At 50.8% G+C, this 18,549-nt stretch overlaps 1 protein-coding gene across 9 annotated transcripts in view; it reads right to left on the reverse strand.

Annotated features, from left to right (window-relative positions):
- The window catches only part of TIAM1 (TIAM Rac1 associated GEF 1), a 285,262-nt gene that overhangs the window by 22,454 nt on the left and 244,259 nt on the right, over positions 1-18,549 (reverse strand). For 8 of the 9 annotated variants that reach the window (XM_066599058.1, XM_066599055.1, XM_066599062.1 and 5 more), the window contains 3 exons: positions 17,753-17,844; positions 1,156-1,335; positions 945-1,013 (listed from right to left, as the gene is read on the reverse strand). In XM_066599058.1, the coding sequence (XP_066455155.1) occupies positions 945-1,013; positions 1,156-1,335; positions 17,753-17,844 (341 nt within the window). Of the gene's footprint in view, positions 1-944; positions 1,014-1,155; positions 1,336-12,865; positions 12,982-17,752; positions 17,845-18,549 lie in introns of those variants that run through there. The other variant, XM_066599064.1, reaches the window with a different exon arrangement.

An 18,549-nucleotide genomic window follows, 5' to 3' on the forward strand; every position in this document is an offset into this window, starting at 1 on the left:
GAAGATACCCGCTGCTGTGTGTAATAAACTAATATAACAAGACCTACAATGCACTACAGTAAATGAGAACATAAAATATATGTGATTTACTACAAGGGTACTGGTGTATCTTGTCTCCACCGGTAGGATGGGTGGAGACATGGGTTGGCCTGGTTGAGTTGTAGGGGAGGCCTTGTTGACGCCCACAACAGCGCTCCCATCTCCCCTGCCGTAGACGCTGTCAGTGTCTTGCCTCCAATCTGCCATGCCGGCCCCCGCGTCACCCCACTGCTCAGAGTCTCCCATGCTGAACCCGTTGCCAAGAAGCTGAGCCATTTACAGCAGGTATTGGTGAAAACATTGATCCTCGCTGTCAATGCCTATCTGTGACATCTTCTGTGCACTAGGTGTGGAGGGCCAATGGGATGCTGTGGCAACCACCGGACAGTCAATGGCCCCCAGGTCTGCCATGGTCTGCTATTTGCAATGCGAAGCAATAATGCATTATAATACAGAAGAGCTGCGGTGTATTATCAGACTGATCATAGGATTGCAGGTTCAAGACAGGGGCATAAAAAAGGAAAAAAAAATCTATAGTTAGAACAAACTTTTTTGTGCACTTTTGCACGTCTGGCATCATCACCTCTGTAAAGGCCCGTCCAATCAGCTGAACACACGTTTCAGCCCGCATGACAAAGGCCATTTAAAAAACAAAAAAAGCCAAAATGCAATAAAAAGAATCACAAAAGCCTTATGTACCCCGAAATGGTACCGAAAGAAACTACAGCTGGCCCCACGGACAACAAGCCCCCATACAGCCGCGGCGGCAGGAAAATAAAGCTATGGCTTTTAAAAAGTAGAGTAAAATCCCCCCAAAATTGGTGCATCTTAAGTCCGACGCAGGGCCCGTCACTGAGGGGTTAATATGCCCACAATTAAAAGTTGATGATAACGGGAGTACCTACCTCGTCTTGTGTGAGAAACGTCTCCTTCTGCAACGGTTTAAGGTATCGCTCCATGAGACAATTGAGGTCCTGTGTGAAGACAGACACTTGGATTAACTCTTCAGTGCCCACAGCCGACTCGTTAAAGCCCCCCTTCATCCTAGTGGCAGATACCACACATGGCTCCAGCAAACACCCCTATCCATCCCCAACACTCCGACGTGGAAAATACCTTCACATAGGTGCGCTCCGTCTCCAGCAGCTCGCAGATCACCTTGCGCAGTTTGTCGGCGTCTGTTAATTGCCTCATGGTGGCTAGCTGGGGTCCTGTGAACTCCGAGGGGCTCAGGCAAGAATCCGGAGAATTCATCTCATTGAGACTGCGACAAAAGGCTGCAACCTGCTCTGTGCTCTGCAACGAGATGGATGTTATATAAGCGCTGGAGAGGCAACGGCTCGTCACTTTACAACGCTGGGCTTGTAGATGTGCCGAACGCTCCACAACGAGGGGGTTATCACATGGACACACATATATAGCGGCGGCGGCTAATCTATAGTGCCAGGACTTGGGGCGATCCCTATACATGTACCCACTACAGGATTAGTAATCCGGGGTCCGCAGCTTCCATATTGTGGCCAGCAGACAGTAAAGGGGGCTTTGTCTGTGTCTGTCACTTGTCATATGCCCTATTAGAGCTGCTTGAGCTAATCAGGGGGAGTCACTCCCCACTCCCCCCCATATTACCGGAGACTCCCTGCTGCTGGAAGATACATTTAGGCACATCATATAAAGTATTATCGGCATTTCTAGGTCTCCTTGGGGGGCCGGATCGGTCTGAGGAGCTGCAACCAATATAAAAACTTGGAGATCTGAAACTTTCACTGCGAGTGCGATGCGCTTTGCGAGGAAAATGACTCCATCACATCGCCGTCGGAGAACGCCATAAGGCGCACGTGGAGAGACACATTCGGAATATTTTGCGGTGCAATTTCCGTGCATCTACACGGGCGATTTTTCACGTGATTTCTGTGCGTTACGAAATGCACGGGAACAGTTATAGTACAGGAGCGACTCTTCCCTCGTAGCGATGCCAGGAATTGTGGCAGGTCTTATTTTGGGTGAATTCTGTTCAAGAATTGGCCATCCTTGCCTGCGGGAGCAGTAAAAAAATATCATCGCGCTTGCGAGTACATGTGGGTGCATTGCAATTCTTTTTTGCTCCCATGAGCCATTTTCGCACACGTGGAGCGCCGGGACGTGTTTTTTTGGCACAAAATGCGTCACACTTGCATAAAAAGAGTGAAAAAGAATGCAGATTTCCAAGTGCGATATCGGCCGCTCGTGTAACTGCACCCTTATTGTGAAGAGTCCATTAAAAGCCAAAAAGTCCATGCACTCCCGGCCTAGAGTATCTAGTACATCGTACGGCGTATAAGCATGGTGTGCCACAGGGAGACGCCTTCGCTGAGCCATATAGCGTGCAATGAAGCATCTGTCAATTTTTTGTTGCCATTTCCGCATGAATCCAAAAATCTGAGGTCAGTAGGGGTCCTGTGTACGCTTATGGAGACCATAAGGAAACTTATAGGCCAAGCAACGCTCTTCTGGGAAATTTAATATGCAAATGAGATGGTATACTAACCATTTGGCCAAAATGTCTCTAACTGCTTGATCATCCTGGGAGAGCAGGAGGCGTGCATTCAGATACTGCCTCCATGCTGACTGGACCACAGACTGTCCAATGCAGCAAGGGAAGTGAGGGCAAGAAAATCAGGACAGGGAACTACTGGCAGAATGCTAGGCTTGCTACATGCCTCTCCCTGAAAGTGGATTGTAAACCGAAGAAAAAAAAACAATGGAGTAGACCACCTTAAAATCAAAACTGAATCAGAAACTGGGTGCAAACAGCCGCAAATGGGAGTAAGGAGAACCTGCTGCATGGTAGAAAACTTGCTGAAAACTCTAGTATGCTATAAACAAGGTTTTATACTTTATACAACCCAATCATGTGCCCTCATTCGGATGAATTGCTTACTAGGAACTTGTAGAGGAGTCAAAGCACTTTATTTGCTGTGCAGCAGCTTGTGGGGCCGATGCCATGGTCTGTTCTGAATGATAACTTATATTTTTGGCAGTGGTGGGTTGGTGTACGTGCGCCAGGATTGGAAAAACATGGCTGCTTTTTCAAGAAACAGCGCCACACTTGTCCACGGGTTATGTGGTATTGCATCACAGCATCCTTGACTACAATACCAGACACGACTCGCAAACAGACGAGGTGCCGTTTCTGGAAGACAACTGCCAGATTTTTCAAATCTAGGACAGCACCCTGAAGAAGTTGTGCATTAATCCTGTAAAGTACTACAAACCCCACTATATACAAGTAGCGGAGAGTCACTGCATATAAAGACTTGACGTCACCGTCCAACGCACCGCCGGCCCATCGGCCGCCGCCGTCCAACGCACCGCCGGCCCATCGGCCGCCGCCGTCCAACGCACCGCCGGCCCATCGGCCGCCGCCGTCCAACGCACCGCCGGCCCATCGTCCGCCGCCGTCCAACGCACCGCCGGCCCATCGTCCGCCGCCGTCCAACGCACCGCCGGCCCATCGTCCGCCGCCGTCCAACGCACCGCCGGCCCATCGTCCGCCGCCGTCCAACGCACCGCCGGCCCATCGTCCGCCGCCGTCCAACGCACCGCCGGCCCATCGTCCGCCGCCGTCCAACGCACCCCCGGCCCATCGTCCGCCGCCGTCCAACGCACCCCCGGCCCATCGTCCGCCGCCGTCCAACGCACCCCCGGCCCATCGTCCGCCGCCGTCCAACGCACCCCCGGCCCATCGTCCGCCGCCGTCCAACGCACCCCCGGCCCATCGTCCGTCGCCGTCCAACGCACCCCCGGCCCATCGTCCGTCGCCGTCCAACGCACCCCCGGCCCATCGTCCGTCGCCGTCCAACGCACCCCCGGCCCATCGTCCGTCGCCGTCCAACGCACCCCCGGCCCATCGTCCGTCGCCGTCCAACGCACCCCCGGCCCATCGTCCGTCGCCGTCCAACGCACCCCCGGCCCATCGTCCGTCGCCGTCCAACGCACCCCCGGCCCATCGTCCGTCGCCGTCCAACGCACCCCCGGCCCATCGTCCGTCGCCGTCCAACGCACCCCCGGCCCATCGTCCGTCGCCGTCCAACGCACCCCCGGCCCATCGTCCGTCGCCGTCCAACGCACCCCCGGCCCATCGTCCGTCGCCGTCCAACGCACCCCCGGCCCATCGTCCGTCGCCGTCCAACGCACCCCCGGCCCATCGTCCGTCGCCGTCCAACGCACCCATGGCCCATCGTCCCCGTCCAAAGCACCCACCGTCTTGTCTCCATCAAACCCACCCCATTTTCTACTCTATGGATGAGGTCTATAAAACCCTAACATCTCATCTGACTTGCACACTACAGGAAGGTATCTTTGACTTTCATTACACTTGTGTCATCACAATTTTCCCTTCTGCTGTGAAAGAGAAAGATTACACGGATCCCCATTACATCTCCCAACACACATAGCAATTACGCCAATTCAGTAGCGAGGAAGAAATCCTCTCTGCAAGTTCCCATGCACACCACCCATTGTACTTCCTGCACCTTTTATCCTAACGGATCAACAATTTTAAACAAGTGGCGAGGGCCGAGGGGGGTTATATACGGCATTTGCAATAAAGCCTCAACTTTGTCATCTCCCTTTCGCACGGATCCCTTCATCAGGATGTGTAGGCACAGAGTCACCTAGCAACCACATCGCAGAATGTCTCCCAGAAACTCACATACGGAAATACAGTAAACAGAATCTGCGAGGACATCGATTTCACTTGCAAATGGATCTGACAGAAAAAAAAATTCTTTAAAAAAAAATAAAAAAAGAGGAAAAAAAAAAAGGATTTGAAGAGGATTTTTATAGTATTATTATAATGACATTTGGAGACGTGAACAAAGTCGGCTTTCGTGTAGGCACGGCAATCTTCCTCTTTTCACACTAGGTTTATGATATAATATGCGCAGTTAATCACAGAGCCGGCAATGTGGAGGTGCGTTGGCGAGTATGTTGGCTTCTCAAGTCTGAAAACATTGGCTCTGAACCGTGTTCTTCAGAAAGGAGCAGCCAGCTTGTAATAGATGGAGGCATTAACCCTGCAGAGGGCTGCAATCACCCGAGACCCGTTTAGAGGTTCGTGCTGGTTAAATCGGGTCTACAGGGGCAAAAAAAATGTACAAAAAAAGGTCAGGCTGCGGGGGATCCTTAGTAGAAGAACGGCGTGCCCTTATCCAGGTAAAGAGCTTTTATGTCAAGAGTCTCTAACCTTTTTCCTAACGACTTCTCAGGGGCTCTTGGGGACCCTTCATCTGTCTTTAAACACCACTTCTTCCAGGGGCGTGATGTTTCTCCTTGTGGAGAGCACCATAAAGGCGTAGGAAGTCTTATAAGCCATGCAATGCTCCCTGGGAAAAAGCCATGCAAATGAGCGATGAAATAACCCTCCACACCACCATAGGAAGGGACACTTTTCCTGAAATCTTCTTTGTAGGAAGCAACGTTCTACAAAAATCCTGAAGGATGGTAAAGACCTGAAGAAGCCCCCTGGAGAGATCAGACCGCTGCTGGCCTCAACGCAACGTCCTGGTGATGTATCGGATGGATGGATGCTGTATTCATTCCACACATGGATGAGAAAATCAATTAGCAATGATTGTCATGGCTGAGCCTATTGCAGTCCCAATACCAAAGGATGGAGCTTAGAAGGGAGAAACAATTTGACAAAAATTGGAAATTTTGAGTGCATCTGACAATCTGTTAAAACATTACTCTGCCAGGATGGATTTTTGGTTGGTATTTGGTCATAATCGGAAGTCATAAACATCAACTTCTTGAAACCTCATGTCTGTGGGCAGTTTTAGAACCTGTTAGTGGGGTCTGCCGGGGATCCAGGAGCCTGACCCACGTCGTACTTGTAGAGGTCGTCTCCGATACTAGAAGCTCTTTCATCTTGCCTCCTCTTATCATACAAAACTAAATTAAATGTTGGTGTCTATTCTCAAACTGCTTTCTTCCAGAAACACTGCCACCCGTGCCGATGGCCATCTCTGGTATTACAGTTCAACCATAACTATCTCATTAGAACTCTTAGAGTTATTTTGGGACCTGAACCAAAGCAGACAATCTAAACGCCCGCTTCCACGCCTGAGTTAGGGTCAGTTCAGGGTTCCCATCTTTCTGCTCCATTTTTGGAAGAGGGAAACTGAAATCAAACTGGAAAAAAAAAAAAAAATAGTTCCGTTTTCTCCCCCATTGATTTCAATGGGGTTTTAAAAAAAATGGAAAACAAATGGAAAGGCTTCAGTTTACTTCCATTCCATCAGATCCCCTTTTTTTTTAGATGGAAAAATACAGCAGTCCGCAGTGCTATTATTCCACCCAAAAAACAAAAGAAAAACCGGAAACCTGACAGAATGGAAGCAAACGGAATCCTTTCCACTTTTTTGAGACCCCATTGAAATCAATGGGGGAAAGAAAAAAAAAATGATATTTTTTTTTTCAGTTTCTCGACTTCAAAAACAGAGCAGAGACGGGAACCCTGAACGGAGCCCCAACGCAGCGGAAGTGATGCGTGTAAACACGGAGACTGAGCGGTGGGGCGCGGAAGAAGAGAGAAGGTAACGGACGTTATTACTGACATATACGAGGCATGTATTACACTTTAGGCCAATTGATATGTGAGCAGGAAGACCCCTTTAATAACGCCATACTTATCTACCTATTCACCTTTTTATTGACAATTTTAGCTGATTTCAGGCAGACCGTCTTGGTGCACATGGAGCCTTGGAGGATCAGGCAGGTCTACAACTACAAGGGCTTCCATGAACCAGCGTGATCTCTGTTCTAACTGAATGGAGACGGTGGCTAGCTTTCTCAATGTAATGAATGCAGATATGGCCCTTATAAGCAGATGCGGCTCGAATACAATAACTTTATGCGTGACGACGGGATATAATGAATGAGTACCTTCACACTGCGGAGTCTGAGGACTCTTGAAATACATTAAAGCTACATTCAAAGCAAAGAGGTTTCCATTATGTTATCTAGTTGCATCCTCAGCCGTAGGGTTGTAAAGGAGTTGTCTGGTTCAGAAACCCCCCTACAACTACCCTATCGGGAAATCCTGAGTTAATGGAGGGCGGTACCGATTCAGCCATAGCAGAAAGCAGATACAAGGTTACATCTTATTTTGGACGACTGCAGACCTTCGCCCCATGCGATTGCACAGCGTGCCGGCCACCAGCTTGCAGGGAGGTACCAGGTGGATGTAGGCTGGGGCGATCGCCTCTCTTAGGTCCACCAAGCCAGATGGTCATCTTTGTCCATGTGGCAGCGTCTTGTGGAGCTACACGAATCAACCTCCTCCTGGCTCTGCCTCCTTTCCTCTGATGTTCAGAGGCCCTGCTGTCAAGCTCAGCAGCGCCCCATATCGCTTAGTTCTGCTACTATATTTATGTGCTGAGCCCGGCTGCCGGGGGCCGCGGCGAGGCGCTGAGCTCGGCTGCCGGGGGCCGCGGCGAGGCGCTGAGCTCGGCTGCCGGGGGCCGCGGCGAGGCGCTGAGCTCGGCTGCCGGGGCCCGCGGCGAGGCGCTGAGCTCGGCTGCCGGGGCCCGCGGCGAGGCGCTGAGCCCGGCTGCCGGGGCCCGCGGCGAGGCGCTGAGCTCGGCTGCCGGGGCCCGCGGCGAGGCGCTGAGCTATCCTGGTATAGGTATGTGGCTTATCTTGCAGTTTCTGCAATGTTTTAATATGGGGGCTCTAACAGAGGGATACCCTGTGATGAGTTTATCTGAGACTTTCTAATAAAAAGGGGTTTCTCAAAGTGCCCACCTGCTTTGGAATGTGGAAGGAAACGTTGACTTGTTTCACTGATAGACCGCGTGTTACCGCTCTACCTTGGAGGAGAACCACCAAGACAGGGACCTTGCCAGGGACAGTTGGTCTAACAGGTAAAGCCATTCCTAGTTGTCAGATAGCTAGTTCCTAGCAACCAAGCTGTCTCTGGGCTTCAACTCAAAGCTAAGGGCTGCAAGGGGTAAAGAGGTTCGGCATAACCCAAAATCACATCTCCGTAAGTCATATAGCCATAAGCGATTCTTTTATAGCATGGATTGATCAAAAAATAGGACTATCCTGAAAAGAAACTTCCATTCGCCCCTTCTACACGTTCTCTCCATCGCCGTCTGCGCAATATCATCCCCTTTATTTACTCTGAAGCACAATACATGGCGACGGCCTGTAATCAGCGGCTCCTGACTAATCCTCTTACCTCCGCAGCACAACACCTGTCCACCCCAGGCGCGAGAGAAGAAGTGTGCCGGGAGGAGAGAACATCAGGCAGCAAAACACCCCTTCCATGGGGAAAATGTAGCATTTCCTCAGCCTACAGACACTTCCTTGCGGTCTCCACAACGGTCAACGACTTCCTGAACGGATTCATCAGAATAAGGAAAGCTTCCATCGGTCTACAATGGCAACTTTAAGGAAGGAGCGTCCAAAGAGGGGAGCTTCCAAAAAATGGGCCCAAACCAGATGCCCTTAATGAAAGCCTTTGTATCTGGGGTTCCTGCTTGGATCAAAGGCTGCAGAATCGCCGTTCCAAACTCCTGGCATCACGGCGCCCAGGATCCGAGTGCTAATGCCAGGATAATGACCCTGTTGGCTGTTACTGGCAAGCAGAGGTCACCTGACTCCAACACAGACCGGGTGAATCATGCGGTCTACTTGACCCCAGCCTTATTCATCGCAGTCCTGCCCTTTGAAACTGGTACCACCAGCGACTGCCCACTTGCCAGATTCAAACCCTCAGGAGCCGAATCTAATGATACCCCATAGGGGGAAGTAAAGAGCAAAGAAAAGCCCAAAGCTGCAATACAGTCAGTGGGGCCACAGCTGCGAAGCCATGCTGCTGACCCGCGGACGTGATCTGTTCAATATAAGTGGGGCTAAACATCTGACAGACACACCAAGGAACCACCTAACCAACCATAAGACGTTCCTGCTAAACCACACCTGCATAGCAAGCAGTAGATGCCGCCGTCCTCTGTTGTCTGCACAATGCCAATGTAAACCCGCACAGCTGTCCTGCGAGACACGATACACCGCCTCCGGGTTCAGTTAAATGCCTACAAAAACATTTTCTAGAAGTAACAAGAGACGGTCTGATGCCCCCACCATGATCCGCTTTCAAAACTAGATAGACCACAAAGGGCATAAAGTTTTGCATAGAACAGGAAAACTTGAAAAATCTACATATTTTGCCATGAAGATCTTCACATCTTAATGAATTTATACTTTAAGTGCAAAACCAACCACTGTATATGCGTAGGTATAGGACATCATAGTTAAAGGGGTTTTCTGACTTCTGCAGACAGCTCCATACAGTACACTGTGGCCCAAGTTGGTACTGCAGGCCAAGTTCCATTCACTCCAATAGGAATCAGCCTGCAGTAGCACACCAGGTCACTGCACAAGGCACAGAGTTGTCTGCTTTCTGCAGCAAAACAGCTAGAAGTGAGACCATCCCTTTAAGGGAGTCTTCCCTCTGGACAAATTTATTGCATAACAACTGTATTATATATAAAATGTCTGATTGGTGGGACTGAAACCACAGGGACCCCCACTGATCCAAAGAATGGGGTGCACAGTCCTGGGTCCATGGCAGAGTTATCCATGCATCCTCGGTGGACTTTGGGACTTCGCCAACTGTATTCCTGCTTGACAAATGAGACATAATGGATACAGAAGAATGCCAACAATATAGCATCCCAATACAACTGCCATAGGCAATCCATTCTTACATGCCATAATAGGGTGGGGCGCATTAATAGAAGTTGTCGGTCCTCGCTAGGAGCCCTCCGTAATATCCAATTTTAGCTCTGCCTCTGAACTTCAAGGGGTACCCTATACACGTTACGGTTTACGCACTGATCGCAGGGGCCTCAGGGCTTTGTTGCCTGTTATAAAAGTGTTCTGTGGCTTGGAAATCTCATTTTCAAACTCCTTATTAGGGAACTTTGAATTAGTATTGGGGTCAGGTGGGTGTCTCCGCTTCAGGATCATCCTTTCTTGACCAGAGCGGTCACGAAGACTCTCTCTTTGGAGGACTGGCCTGCATTATACACACATCCAATTGATTTGAATTGGCATTTTATGTAATGCTCAATTCCCCCTGTGGGGGAGCTGCAGGGAAATAAAACAGGTATACCAATGATTGCTGGAGGTCCCAGCAAGACTAGGCTTTGTAGGCAGCTTATTATCAAGAAACCCTTCTAATATGTAGGAATTGTCTACAGGGGAGAACTCCTTTAAGAGGATCTGCTGTAGTAGGAAACCTCCCATGATTCTATGGCTCCTGACCCCACTGAGGTAGAGCATGGACCTCTTGCATTGCCTCATAGGGGGTCGATCACCATTAAGTTCTCTTTGAATGCGAGTTTTATCATCTCTTGAAAGAATGACGAATCGCTGAGACGTTGGACCCAAACAATTGGGAGGGTGAAGTGGTTGCCAGAGCTACATCCTCTTCATGGTTTTCCCTGCAGAGTGGCTCTTCCAGCTAACTGCATGGTAATGTAGTGCTGTGGCCCCTTGGATTTCAGCACTGGAGGAGCCCATGGCAGGGCAGTCAGACACTCACTGGTCAAGAAGCAATATCCTTGCTGTATGCCATGACCGTGGTTAACCCATCTATGCTGGATACGGCTCATTAGTTCTGTTCCTGACCTGTCATAAAGGATTACGCTCTGCGGAGGGTGGATGTGCTGCAGGTTTGTGTATGGGCGCAGGTACAAAAAATGATCTTACACCTCAAAGCAGATCCGATTCTGTCTAGTAACACAAAGCAAACATCCCTCCACTTCACACGTCTGTACGGCTCCCTCCGAGCTATTCACACCTCGCTTCCCTTACATCAGCCGATGACACAGAAAACTGCGCTTTAACCTAAAGAACTCGGCGCGATTCACAGCCAAGCAGATTACATATTGGAAAACACGGACTGCAGGCATCTGAAGACCCCCATCCCCGAGACCCTCAGATACATTGCAGTCAGGTCATGCAAAGCGAGGAGACTTGGGCCGCATCCCTACGTAACGTCTGTATGGCCTGAAGGTCAATGGACCCCCACATCTTACAAGAGAGACACCGCTCTGCTAAGGATTCAGCCGACTGGTACGTGTATCTATGGTAGCACTGAGTGCACGGTGGGGGTATCACATCGATCTCAGAAGACCCCCGGGCAGACATTCATTAAAGTACCGCTCCAGTTTTGGGACAAAATTCTGTCCCGGGATTTGGAAGAGAGTACATTAGCTGTAGTTGTCCTTCTCTGCCGATCCTCCAGGTCTGGTCAATATGGCCAACATTAAGACCACCCAATCCACACCATGCAATAGTAGTGTTAGACGTCTGGACTACTAATTCACTATACCTGCCTATTATTGGCCAGGGCTGCTCATGTGATCAGCACTGGTCAATCACAGGGTGCATTCGATAGCTAGAAAATTGGCGCAGCCATCTTGGACGGGCAGAAACTGGTAGATCGGAAGGGCAGCTGAGAACAACTGCACGAATACACCAGAGCGCCCTCTGGTCCTAGGACAGAAATTTTGTCCCGAAACCAGGGGGGGGGGGGGGGGGGGTTCTTTAAGCTCATTGGCTATTACCAACTGCTAACGCCATGACACAACTGGGCGGGGCTAACACATCAAATTAGATGAATTTTTTGCAGGTCCTGCACCTACATTTTGCAAATCTTAACTAACGCGTTGCAAACCCCCAATCCTCGGCATGGTTCCCCATTCACGCCCCTAATGCCATCAATGGTCAGCCGGCGCCCAGTTCCTCTAAGCATGTGCACCAATGTAAAAGCGATTGAGCTGTATGAGCTGTGTATCCATGGCAGCATTGACTGTATAGTGGCGGTATTAACCTGCCAATCTCCGAGGGTAGACGGTCATGGGTCATTACCAACCACTAGACCCATGGCACACTTGGGCTGGTTAACACATCACATTTGAGGACCTCTTATTACTTGCCTTTTTTTGGGCAGATCCTGCATCCAAATTTTGTGAATTGAACCCAAACCCTCATGGTAGTCGCCCATGCACTTCCCTAACGGCCTGAACGGTCAGTCGGCCACCACGGTCATCCACACAGCGATATCTTTACCGTTCGCCGCTTCCAGAGGGGCATTCAGCTGAATGATCTGTGTATTTATGGCACTACTGACTGCATGGTGGCGGCATTAACCCGTCAATCTCAGAAGCCCGGGGGGGGCGACATTCATTAACAAATACAGAGATTGCGATTCCTGAAGACGTTTTATTGAACCCTCTCTAATTCTTGCTATTTTTCATCATTCAGTCCGTCCTTCACATTTCTCTCCCCGGAGGGGATCAACGACTGGCAGGAAAAGGCTTAAAAATACGACATCGAAAGATTAAAGAGATTTCATAGGCAAGAAAAAGCAAAAATAAATGAGGTTTTCTAATAGCCGTAAAGTCCGGTCAAGATGGGGAGAAGTAGCGATATCAAACTTCTTCCATGTCCATGTAGACGGCACCAAGTGCGGCAGAGCAGTACATAAGGGGTTAAAGCACAACATTCTATCCTCTGAACATTATACTAGATTAGACACAAACACCAAGAATTCTATGGAGCCCTCATTAATGCAGGACCAAAGAACCCCTAAAGGACCAAACGCCACGATCCCTCCGGTCCGGGAACGGCACAATCCGACATAAAAGCAATGCAAAAACTATCTGAAATGATCAAGTGCGAAATCCTATTACAAACTGGCAGAGACATTCACCCCTTCCCTGCTGGCACAGTCCTCTACGCCTGGAAGGAGATTGGCGGACGTTACCTTTGCCGGATCATATGGCCGTAACCTTCAGCTCTGGTGGAGCAGCCGAGGCCAGGAGGCGGTGGAGCATGCAATCCTACAGTCTGGAGCCTCCTCGCAGCTCCGGCTAGGTGCGGCAGGCATGATAAAACTTGATGCTGCCTGCGGCTGCAGCCGGCAGATTGTGGGTTACTTGCACAGGAACATTCTTCTATTCAAGCGGACTCATTACTACTTCCAGGGAATTTGGAGAGCTATAGATGGGGACCGCGCTTGTTCCCTCCGGAGGGAGAAGAAAGGGAGGCTTTATTTACCAGCCAGACGGGTGAGTGGCTGTCAGTGCCAGCCATCAATGTGCAGCGCGGGGCCCCCTTCTGTGACAGAGCAGATAGCACAGCATTTACTGCGAGGCTGGAACAAGCTAAAAATGCTAGGGAGCCATATAAAGTAACATGTGATTAGCGCAATTACACCAGCTAAAGGCACGCCGCTTCCTGGATGTATGGAACCAAAGCCCGAACTCCTAGAACCCCGATTACCGGCATACACGACAGGCTGGGTTCACTTACTTTTGGGGGCACAGTTCATTATTATTAGGTATCCAAATACACTCTTTGCCAAAAACAAGTTGATTGCTGTAAAACTCGGCATGCAGTTACATCTCAGGGTAGTTTCACGCGGCCGGGCGAGGTGTCCGTGCGGCGTCCGTGCGGCGTCCCCGCAGATCCCATCGCTTCAGTACAGTTGCAATTGTTTTCAATAGAAAACTTTACTTCGCACGCCGGATGATGCGTTTCCACCCCATCGAGAACAATGGGCGACGCGTTTCCACCCCATCGAGAACAATGGGCGACGCGTTTCCACCCCATCGAGAACAATGGGCGACGCGTTTCCACCCCATCGAGAACAATGGGCGACGCGTTTCCACCCCATCGAGAACAATGGGCGACGCGTTTCCACCCCATCGAGAACAATGGGCGACGCGTTTCCACCCCATCGAGAACAATGGGCGATGCGTTTCCACCCCATCGAGAACAATGGGCGATGTGTTTCCACCCCATCGAGAACCTCCATGCCAGCCTGTATCACATCTTGTATCCAAACCAGAGGCGGTACAACAGGGTACTAAAGCCTCCATGCCCACCCGTATCACATCTTGTATCCAAGCTAGAGGCAGTACAACAGGGTACTAGAGCCTCCATGCCTGCCCGTATCACATCTTGTATCCAAGCTAGAGGCGGTACAACAGGGTACTAGAGCCTCCATGCCTGCCCGTATCACATCTTGTATCCAAGCTAGAGGTGGTACAACAGGGTACTAGAGCCTCCATGCCCCCTGTATCACATCTTGTATCCAAGCTAGAGGTGATACAACAGGGTACTAGAGCCTCCATGCCCCCTGTATCACATCTTGTATCCAAGCTAGAGGTGATACAACAGGGTACTAGAGCCTCCATGCCAGCCTGTATCACATCTTGTATCCAAGCTAGAGGCGGTACAACAGGGTACTAGAGCCTCCATGCCCACCCATATCACATCTTGTATCCAAGCTAGAGGCGGTACAGCAGGGTACTAGAGTTTCCCTTCAAGTATTTCGCTTCTCCATAATAAACTCTCCCTTTGGTCTGATATTATAAATCACTTATATCAATTAGAATCGCACAGAGAAGGTTTTATCCGATCCGACTTCTGGCCTCGGAGGCCACTGCTTCTCATTATGGGGACACAACAGTGTGTGGAGTCTTACTGCAATGTTCCATGGGAAAAATGTATACAAATTAGCTGCCTTCCACAAGGAACAAAGCTTTCCCACTAGCGCCACCTAATGGAGGTAGCTACCCTGCAAGCCAATATTCGACACTTTAACGAGCTTTGAATCACTACTAAGGAGTAAGGCCTCATGTCCACGGAAAAATATGTCCTGCGCGAATGTCAGCTGCGGATGCGCTATTAGGCCCCGTGCACACAGGCGGAAATTTTCGCGGTGGGATATCCCGCAGAATTTCCGCCCGTGGAAGCTGCCATAGGATTGTGCTAGAAAACGCAGTCCTAGGCACACGACCGCGATTTATCTGCGTGAAATCACACAGAGCCCGCACAGAGATGTCACTCCCCGGCCGCCGGCTCCGGTCTGCGCATGCAGCCGGCACATGAAAGATCCAGAGCCATGGGAGCAGGTAAGTACAGCGCTGGTCCCTGCAGGGGCGCGAGACGGGTCCCGGTACGAGAATTCTCGCAGCCAGATTCGACCCGGCCGTCTGCAGGCGGCCTTAATTGTCTTTTTTTTGCATGCGGGAGATCCATTGAGAGAGAGGACAACTGAGCCCATCCGCGCGTGATCCGCGTTAAAATGGAGCGTGCTGCGTTTTTTTCCCCCCACGTGAAATCTGTAAATCACTTAAAATACCATCCGCGGCAGTATGATTAACCGCGGACAGTCAATGCTTTTCTATGGGATGCGGATTTCACACACGGAAACCTCCGCGGATTTGTTAAATATAATGTCCCCGTGGACACGAGGCCTCCGGGAGCAGGAGAAGTCAGAGAGCTGCAGAGACAGACAGACACGGAGCAGAACTTACTACGGGGCGCCGCGGCCGACATGTGTGGCAGGAGAACAATGCAGGATGTGAGGAGGGTTCTGTTCCTCTGGAGGGTCAGGAAGCCGCTCCGCTTCGCTCTTCCTGTGGCTATTGATAACCTTCTATATACGGTTAGATCTCCCCGCTCTACTGACTACACAGCTTATGTCCAGGAAACTCCAAGGGCTTCCATTCTTCCTCCTCTGAGCTCGATCTGATTCTGGGAAAGCTGGGTGCCAACCAATGTAGAAATATAGCCACATTGCTGGCCACCCAGCTTCCCTGTGAACAGATGACAGAAAGGCTAGTTAGATGCGGATGGTGACTAGAAGCGGTTACCATCTTCCTGGCGGCGGCCGGTGGGCTTCCTATAAGGGGGGGGGGGCTGTACGCTGCGGCAGGATCCCAGAATATCTCCGTTTATTACTGTCTCATATTTCACATGGAAGTAGTAATTAAATCAGCTAAACACAGATCAACCCTGAGCCATTAAAATATACATAACGAGTAATTAGCTGCTCCAAGGTTCCATGTCTAATGGCAGGAAGCCACCATGCAGCTGAACCAAGACAACTTTAATTGGGACTAAGAGCCAGAGTCAATTAAATAAGACTTTCAACCAATGAGATGGCGCCGCTGCCGCGCCATAAATCACAGCGGGGCGACTGCTCTATGAGCAGAAGAGGGAATCGCTAACACACTGCTGCTGATTCACAGTAGGATCGCAGCAAGGAGCAAGAATCCCAATTCACCTGTAATGTGTGAACGCACCCTTAAAGGGCTCCGCTAAGAGTCTCTATGGATACAGAACACAAAAGACAGACTGATATGGAAGGGCCTAACGGCACAGTTCATCCTAAGCCCTGGTTCATGCCGAGAAGACTAACACAATGCACAGTGTCATGATATGTACATATGGCACCCATAGAAGTCTATGGAGCTTTACTCTACCCATCTCATATCACTTCAAGTATACCGTATGATAGCGTTCAGACCGGACAAGATCTAAACCGCCATCTCTGTGCAACGTACGGGACACCGAGACTCAGGTCTGTCCTGCATGACACAGGCCAGGAGCGAGGATTCACGTACGGCTGCAGTTGTAAAGAAATAAACCACAACACAGAAAAAACTGCATAAACCAGCAGGGTGGCTCAGTGGTTAGCAGTCTTGCCTCTGCATGGAGTTTGTATGTTCTCGCCGTGTTTGCGCGAGTTTCCTCCGACTTCCTCCCACACTCCAAAAACATGCTAATAGGGGAATTCAAAAATTGTGAGCCCCACGTGGTGCAGTGCGGCGTAACCCGCGAGCACTATAGAAATAAAGGCTGATTGTTGTAAAAAAAATAAAAATAAAATGCATAAAACAAACAAAAACAGAAACCAGAAGCACAAAAACCACAATAAAGAACAAAAGAAAACAAATCTGCACTGAGCGGCCCCGTGTGACCCCTGTCTGAGACGGGCGATTATCGCTGGAAACCGCGAATTTGGATGATAACTGTCCCCATGCACATGCGGCCGCTGACCGGGCACTGAACGACAAAGTACTGAAAACCAAGCGACTGTGGGAGCCGCAATCATCCACGAGCCACTCCCATTTACTGTCAATGAAGGCGGGCGGCTGGAAGGAGCTCTGGAGCTCCGCCTCCATTCAGGCGGTAGGATGTAGGACGCCCGCTGGGCGCTTATGCATCCGACAGTCATTCTGTGTAAAGGGACCTTCACATAGTAAGATGTAAAAACTGCATAAAACACTCAAAGCCGGGAAACATTCCAAAACCCAAAAACTGCATAAACCACAATAGATCTAAAACACTGATAACCACAAAGATAAAGGGCGCCACACGCCGCAAGGTGCAAAGAGAGAAGGCAAGAAGCCTGCAGCGGACTGCCTGGTCTAACACATGAGAAGATTCAAGAGGTTGTCCCCACTGCGCACCCTCGGGCCCCCAACAGCGCACCACCCTCGGGCCCCCAACAGCGCACCACCTCGGGCCCCCAACAGCGCACCACCTCGGGCCCCCAACAGCGCACCACCTCGGGCCCCCAACAGCGCACCACCTCGGGCCCCCAACAGCGCACCACCTCGGGCCCCCAACAGCGCACCACCTCGGGCCCCCAACAGCGCACCACCTCGGGCCCCCAACAGCGCACCACCTCGGGCCCCCGCTGTCTGCATCACATTATTAGTCCAGTTCTTTATGACAAAGGAAAGCTAATTAATATACAACACTCCGACATGGCAGACGCAGCTTTTTTGGTGAGACCCCCATCACTAACACAAGCCCCCCTGATGTACGTACAGTGAAGCCAGAAGCTGCTTACCTTGTTTATTGCGTCAGTCTCGTCTGACACCTCCAGCTGCACCTCTATCTCCTCCGGCGCCGTCTCCTCGCAGGGGTCGTCCTCGCTGCAACCTGACAATATCAAAAGAAATGACGGCATTAGTGATAATCTGCAGCCCTCAGGAGACCCACCGGGGGGCGCCGCGGTCAGTGTAATGTCTATCTAATGTATCTATGGTTCACCTAGACCGGCGGTAAGTGTCAGGGGGTGATTCCTACAAGCAGGGCGCGGGGTGCCGTTCTATACCAGGACAGGAGCGTTCATCCTGTCACCTCTCACGGCCAATCACGCCATCCGCCCGCGCCGCCGCATCCCCAGCGGACCTCAGCGGGCGGCTCTTCTCTGAAGACGACCAGAAAACTCTCTTTAAGGGATTTTTCTTTTCAGGTGCGACATTTCTGCTACTGACAGTAATTTCCCGATAAAGGAGCTCCCAATCCTCGCGCACTCGGGGCTTCTACCCACCGGCGGGTTTTTTTCTAACGCTGCGATATCGGTGCGCTTTTTTTCAATGCGCTGTTTAGGCCTCATGTCCACGGGGAAAATCAGATCCGCTGCAGATTCTACATGTAGAATCTGCAGCGGGTCCCTCCTGCCCCGCGGACATGAGCGCCGAAAATAAGAATTTAAAAGTATTTACCATCCGGCGCGGGCGGAGAAGATCAGCTGTTCCTCACGGCCGGATCTTCATTTTCGGCCGGCGGATGAATTCCTGACGCCGGCGGCACGTCGCCGGCACGTCGCCGACGTGCCGCGCGCATGCGCCGGGCACATCC

Source organism: Eleutherodactylus coqui, chromosome 4 (genome assembly GCF_035609145.1).
Source record: "Eleutherodactylus coqui strain aEleCoq1 chromosome 4, aEleCoq1.hap1, whole genome shotgun sequence".
Taxonomy (NCBI): Eukaryota; Metazoa; Chordata; class Amphibia; order Anura; family Eleutherodactylidae; genus Eleutherodactylus; species Eleutherodactylus coqui.